The following is a 7,500-nucleotide window of genomic DNA, read 5'->3' on the forward strand; positions in this document are numbered from 1 at the left end:
AGCCAGCACGGAAACTCGTGAACAAAGCTATGTAGCCTACAATAGCATCGTATGTTAAGGTAAAGCATAGAGGCAAGTAAACCTAATGAAAAACAGTAGTTTTACCGTTAGGTAGTCTAACGATAATCATTTCAGAGGTTTTCGATGGATTGACCATAGGTCAGAAAAGTGGAAAGAAGATTAGCTTCAAGGCTATAACTTTTTTGTTTTGTTTTACCATGACTGTTTTTGAAGATGATCATGTGTGGTAGTTTCAACATTAACACGACTTGATATCACTTGTGAGGATGATTAATAATAATACATAAATAAATGTTTAACTTTGATGACTTTGAAGGCGAAGGAAGTGTGAGAAGAATTTCTGTGTATCTATCATATGAGTTACAAGATTCAGTTCGATGGCTAACGTCACAAAGTTAAGTGCGAGTCTGCGCAGTACTGGGGGGACCAACTGAAAAATCGTTCAATTTGACTTAGTGCCCTCCCATTGAGAACGACGGAGTCTGTTCGTCCATTTCTTTTACTGTCTATGGTCAGAGCACAGTAAACAGAACACAGAACACAGAACATAGAACACAGAACACAGACTCGGAACACAGAACACAGTCACAGAACACAGATCACAGTTCTGAAACACACATAGGCCTATAAAATCTCCCTCCATTTCCCTGGGGTGGAACAGCTGGACCGTCAATTAGTTGGCCCGGGTTTGAAACACGGTCCAGCTGCTACAAGTCCAAGACGGTTTGGATAAAAGTTTTTGCTAAATGCTAGTCACTTTACTTGACTGTATGTGTGTGTGTGTGTGTGTGTGTGTGTGTGTGTGTGCACATATGTGTGTGTGCACAATGCACACTATAAAATGTTCTTTCTGTGTTCCTCCCTTACACACACACAGCCCCCTATTCCAAACCGGTGGTGACGCTGTCGCCAGAAAACGGCCTGCGTCCGGGCGACGAGGTGGCCCTGACGTGCACGGCGTACAGTGGCTACCCGGAGGCCGAAGTGGTGTGGCAGGACGGTGCCGGACACAACCTGACCGACAATGTGACCATCTCGCAGGTGGCCAACGAGGTGGGCCTCTTCAGCGTCCGCAGCGTTGTCACGGTGACGCTGGAACCTGACAGCACCTACTACTGCCGCCTCACCAACACGCTGCTGGGAGACGAAGGACACGCGTCCGTCAGCATCACAGGTGAGTGTGTGTGTGCGTGTGTGTGTTTTATTTGGATTTGTGTGTCTGTGTTGCCCAGTGTTCTCCTTTGCCCCCTCTCCCCCATCTTGTTTTGCACTGGTTCTCCAGCCCCTGTGAAAGGAGGGTGACTAGCGGCTAGAGTTTGGGTCGTGGTGTGTTTGAGTTGTGGTGTGTTTGAGTTGTGGTGTGTTTGAGTCGTGGTGTGTTGAGCTTTGGTGTGTTTGAGTCATGGTGTGTTTGGGCCGTGGTGTGTTTGCCCGTGGTGTGTTTAGCCATGGTGTGTTTGGCCGTGGTGTGTTTGCCCATGGTGTGTTTAGCCGTGGTGTGTTTGGCCGTTGTGTATGGTCGTGGTGTGTTTGGCCGTGGTGTGTTTGGTCGTGGTGTGTTTGGCCGTGGTGTGTTTGGTCGTGGTGTGTTTGGTCGTGGTGTGTTTGGGTCGTGGTGTGTTTGGTTGTGGTGTGTTTGGTCGTGGTGTGTTTGGTCGTGGTGTGTTTGGGTCGTGGTGTGTGGTGCGAACAAGAAGTTGCTCCACTGCTCCCAGGTCTACAAGGTCTTCCCATTACACATTACAATACATAGCCTGAAGGTGTGTGTGTGTGTGTGTGTGTGTGTGTGTGTGTGTGTGTGTGTGTGTGTGTGTCTGTTTGTCTGTCTGTGGAGGGTGGGTTGGCTTTTTCTCATTCAAATCCTTTCAAAAGTTCTATGGAGAGAAAAATCTATAACCCTAAAGCGTTCTTCTCACCAAAAGAAGCATCTGATTCTGAGAGTTGCTTTGAGAGTTGTCCCAATGAGAATCTAGCTTTTCATCTGTTAGATGTTTACCTTCATGGCTCTTCATATGCCGAATCATCCAGTTTGCTTCTGAATGTCCTTGTGTGCTTGAGGACATTGGACTCATCTTGTCCATCACGGCCCATGAGGGCAGCATTGCCAGTCCTCTATTAGTCAACAGCACTAGTCATAATTTGTGAGTCATTCCAGATAATCAAAATTTTTATTTTTTTAAATTAGATTTCATCTATCTTCTAGTGCCTTCGGCTTCATACGGACATGTTCCACTTCATATCAGAAATGATGACATGGAATACCTGGGTTATGTTGTCTCTGATGCATTGATGCTAGTGGTCTGATGGACTGTCCTACTTTATGGACCCTCTATAGAGTAACACAGCCACCAACACACACACACACACACACACACACACACACACACACACACACACACAGACATAGAGCATAGGTATGTGTGTGTGTGTGTGTGTGTGTGTGTGTGTGTGTGTGTGTGTGTGTATGAGAGAGCGAGATAGAGAGTGAGAGAGAGATGAAATCATGAAAATAAAATCATGATACTGAATGTTAAGAATGTCTTTTCATTTCCCTGGGGGTGCAGGGCTATCCAGTGACCATGGCAACACTTCCTGTAAAATCCCCATCCATGATATTTCTTTTGAAGACTCCAGCAATCATTTATGAAATATTATCAGAATATATTAGGAGATATATCTCAAAAGATATTCCATCCACATAAATGTCTGAGAGTAGTTGTGACATGGATGATTTCTTCATCTAAAAGGTTTATAGCTATATAATTACATTTTCATGAGGTATGGCCACAATCAGAGCACTGTGATGTTATAAGTCATAATGGATGCATGATGAGATGTTATAGATGTTCTCATTATGGTCGTAATGGTGAGATTGTCGTTGTGCACCCTTGTTTGAAGAGTGGTGGGGTGCAACAGTGTGTGTGTGTGTGTGTTTGTGTGTGTGTGTGTGTGTGTGTGTGTGTGTGTGTGTGTGTGTGTGTGACTTTACTGTCATAGCCTGGAACAGTGTCCCTTGCTGCTCCTTGTATTCCTCTGGACAGTTTCCTGTGCAGTAAACTCCTGATAAACATACAACACACACACACACACACACACACACACACACACACACACACACACACACACACACACACACACGCTCATACTCACATCACATTACCAATCTCTGCTTAGAACTTTGATCACACATGCAGTTCTGTAGAGCAGTGTTTCTTAACTGGTGGGTCGGGAACCAAACGTGGGCCGCGGAACCGTTCTGGGTGGGTCGCGGAGCTTGTCAACATTTGTCCCCCAACGTTGGAAGGGTTGCAGTATTAGTCCGTTTCATAATTGCAAGCTCGTGCATTGGTCAGCTAAACAATACAACAAAGTAGCCTACTTTATTTACGCCTAACAACAGCCTATATTAATTTGGTCAACTTTATACAGCCCTAACAAGGCTAAAGTTCTGTAGCCTAATCGATGGCCCTGTGCGCTGTCATTCTCTCTCCTGCGCAAACAAAATGTGTGTGTTCCAAGTAGCCTAGTGCGTAATTCTTCTTCATAAAGTTCAACAAATGCATTTGGTTATTTTAGAGATTTTAGAGAGAAAATATAAATAGCCTGTCATGTAGTTTATGGGCTACAGTGCAGAGTTGGGAAGTTATGGTAGGCCAACTTGGAGTGAATCTACAAACAGAGGGAATTCTTTCTTTACTCGTAGCTGAGTAGCCTGGTAGGCCGATACACACAGCGTGCGGCCGTACACTATGCAGGTGCCACTGAATCGTGCTCTCACGACAACCACGCCATCATCTTAAATAGTCTCACTGTCGCCTTCAAGCAAACAAAACGATGCTTTGAAAACATCTGTTTCGTTGGAAGGGCAAGGGTGTAGCAACAGGACAACAGTACAGAGACTGACATGTCCGATGGTAGAGCTAATGTTATGAGATTGTTAAAATACGGGATGTTTACGGGAAAATATTAAAACAGGAAGACAGCGGGAAAAAAGTTAAAATACGTGAGGAACCCGGAAAAAACGGGAGGGTTGACAGCTATGCTCACCATATCCAAATTGTGGATCCCAAAGCCAGACCAGTTAAGATCCACTGCTTTAGGGCCTGTCTACACAACGCTGGTTTTTGTGAAACCGGTAAGGTTTTGTTATCAGTTACGCCTTGCGTGTACACGACGCCGGCAGTTTAGGAGACTGTAACCAAGACTGAAATCGGCTTCCAAAGTGAGAATTTTTGAAACCGCCGGCTAACTTTCGCCGTGTAGACACCTGTAGGTGCGAAGCCGGCAATTTCATGACGACATAGCCCCACCTCTCAACTCAGCCACGGCACTCGACCTGACACGCTGCTTGTCAAAACAAACAAAACCATCGACTGGTCTGGCATATGCACTACAGCACATTTAGCCGGTTACACCTCTGTGTGTGCACGTGAGTTTTTTTCTTTACCGGTGTCGTTAAAGGTGTGAAAGCGGTAAGAGAAAATTCACCCGGCGGTTTTGTGTAGACGTAGGCCTACCCTTAGAGTAACAGCACTAACCAATCACACTTCGCTTCACATCCCAAAGTCAACGTTAGCTCAAACATCATGAAGAGAGGCTTTCAAAGACCTTCATTAGTTACATGATTAATCCACCTTCAAAAATATGAAGTATATTATAGTAAATATTATATACATGCAGAAATTAAAATGCAAATTAAATAGTTGAGAGAATTATACAGCTTTCATTCCCTCTCTCACTCTCTCTGTCTCTCTCACGCTCTCTGTCTCTCTCTCTCTCTCACACACACACACACACACACACACACACACACACACACACACACACACACACACACACACACACACACACACACTCTTACACATAAAGTTGATGGGTGTGGATTGTAGAAGAGGTAGAATGAGGTCATTGGTGGTCAGCAGGTGTGAGACCTCATCTGTGTATCTGTGTGCACATGTCTGCATTTGTGTGTGTGTGTTTTTGTCTCTGTGTGTGTGTATTTTTGTCTGTGTGTGTGTGTGTGTGTGTGTGTGTGTGGGGGGGGGGGTTATATGCACAGCTTACAGCCTGGAGATGAAGAGCAGATGCGCAGCTACCTCCATATGAAGTATCATCTGATCTGTCTTGGGATGCGCACACACACACACACACACACACACACACACACACACACACACACACACACACACACACACACACACACACACACACATTTGCTCATCCATTTGCTCATCCATATGAGCATCATTAGATCTCCCTCAGCTCATAACATTTCCAGTCTGTGCCTATGCCCTCAGCTCCTCCCCCAAATGGCCTTCCACCTGAGGCACACACACACACACACACACACACACACACACACACGCAGAACACACACACACACACGAACACACTCATAGAGGACACACACACACACACACACACACACACACACACACACACACACACACATAGAGGACACACACACACACACACACATACTCATAGAGGGTACACACACACACACACACACACACACACACACACATAGAGGACACACACACACACACACACACACACACACACACACACACACACATAGAGGACACACACACACACACACACACTCATAGAGGGTACACACACACACACACACACACACATACACACAGTGCGTATAGCCGTAAGCCTCAGATGGTCTGAGGCTCTGCCCTGCTTGTGATCTCATTAGCTAGCTGTGTCAGCTCTCGTCCTCTGCCTTTCCTCTTTTTCTCTTTCTCTCTCTCTCTCTCTCTCACTTTTTTCTCTTTATTCTCGCTCTTTCTCTTTCTGTCTGCATCTTTCTGTCCTGCGTTCCACTCTATCTCTCACTTTTTCTCTTTCTCTATCTCTCTCTCTCTCTCACTTTTTTCTCTCTTTCTGCCTGCATCTCTCTGTCCTCTGTTCAAAACTCTCTTTATCTGCTGCACATGTTGTTGTGTTGTCCCTTGTGCTCCTATTTTTGTTTGCTATCCTCCGTTTCTGTCTGTGCAAAGCACATTGAGTTACCTTGGTGTATGAAATATGATATGTAAATGAAATTGATTTGCCAACTACTTTGGTTGTGTTCTCTTCTCACAAATGTTAATTTCTTTTTTACTCTATATGCCATAGTTTAGCAGGTTAGATACATGCTCTCTCTCCTTCTCTCTCTCTCTCACTTTCTCTCTCTTTCTCTCTCTCTTCTTCTCTCTCTCTCTGTGTCTTTCTCTTAAATATGTTAGAGTTTTTTTGTCTGTTTGTGTGACGATGAATGTTTTTAGAAAGGGTTATGTGGCAGAAGTATAGTAAAAGTGACACCCTAACACACACACACACACACACACACACACTCACACACACACACACTAACATAGACTCACACTCGCCGCACCGTATGCCTACAGAGACTCCCACTCACAAAGCACTTCCTCACCCCAAAGCGAACACTGTCTGCTGAAACAGCTTGGAGATAACTCTGAAAAATTCTGGTTCAAACAAAATCATCGTCGATTCATTTCTGCTTTAATTTCACTTGGGCACTGGCGGCTGCCAAAAACACACTGTCACACTGAATGGCTCCAGAGAGGCACTTAGAGGAGCGCAGGCTTCGTTAGCGCCGTTAGCATGGACAAACTCCAGACTGCTGGAGTGTGTGTGTGGAGGGGTTTTGCCCAAGAGAAGTAATTATACATATACTTAGAAATGTAATAATCAGAGTAGAGGAGAGAGAGAGAGAGAAAGAGAGAGAGAGAGACAGAGAGAGAGAGAGAGAGAGAGAGAGAGAGAGAGAGAGAGAGAGAGAGAGAGAGAGAGATGTGACCTCATCATGGCCAAGCTGTGTGTGGTGCATTATGGGTAGTGTGCGTTTGTGTGTGTGTTTGGAAGACAAACAGAAGAGATTGGATGGCACCGAGGGGGAAAAGGAAAATCCATGACAGATGATGATGCCAAATGTCAATTTGAAGTCACATTCGCTTTGGAACTTGTGCTCACAGAGGACTACTGTATGTGTAGGATGAAGTGTGTGTAGAAGTGTGTGTGTAGATATATGTGGGTTTGTGTGTGTGTGTGTGTGTGTGCGTGCGTGCGTGCATGTGGGTGTGTGTGTGTGTGCGTGTGTGTGTGTGTGTGTGTGTTTTAGGGCTTCTGCTGCTAGTGGTTCGGTGGCAAAGTGTGATTAATTCCCTGTCCCCAGCCGTGTGTTCTTGGCGGTGTCCTGAACTTGTTAGTAAACAGGGGGGCGTATTTCTGTTGGTGCGGAGAGATGCGCGGCCCTGTTTGATATGAAAATGTATTTGCATTTGTTTACAACAGCCTCTGTGTGCTCTGACAACTTGTGTAATTAATTTTGACCCCAGCAGAACTGCTCAGTGTGCACAGCCCCATTTAGATTGGAAATATGCTGAGGAATCGGCTGGAGTTATCTCCATAACCCCTACTGCTCAGGGCCCACACACACACACACGCACACACACACAC

At 45.3% G+C, this 7,500-nt stretch overlaps 1 protein-coding gene across 1 annotated transcript in view; it reads left to right on the forward strand.

Annotated features, from left to right (window-relative positions):
* Window positions 1-1,323, forward strand: part of cd276 (CD276 molecule) — a 37,165-nt gene extending 35,842 nt beyond the window's left edge. The window contains exons 4-5 of the mRNA XM_042075450.1: window positions 899-1,195; window positions 1,304-1,323. Of these exons, the coding sequence (XP_041931384.1) occupies window positions 899-1,195; window positions 1,304-1,323 (317 nt within the window). The remainder of the gene's footprint in view (window positions 1-898; window positions 1,196-1,303) is intronic.
* Window positions 1,324-7,500: the final 6,177 nt, after the last annotated feature.

Source organism: Alosa sapidissima, chromosome 20, assembly GCF_018492685.1.
Source record: "Alosa sapidissima isolate fAloSap1 chromosome 20, fAloSap1.pri, whole genome shotgun sequence".
Classification (NCBI taxonomy): domain Eukaryota; kingdom Metazoa; phylum Chordata; class Actinopteri; order Clupeiformes; family Clupeidae; genus Alosa; species Alosa sapidissima.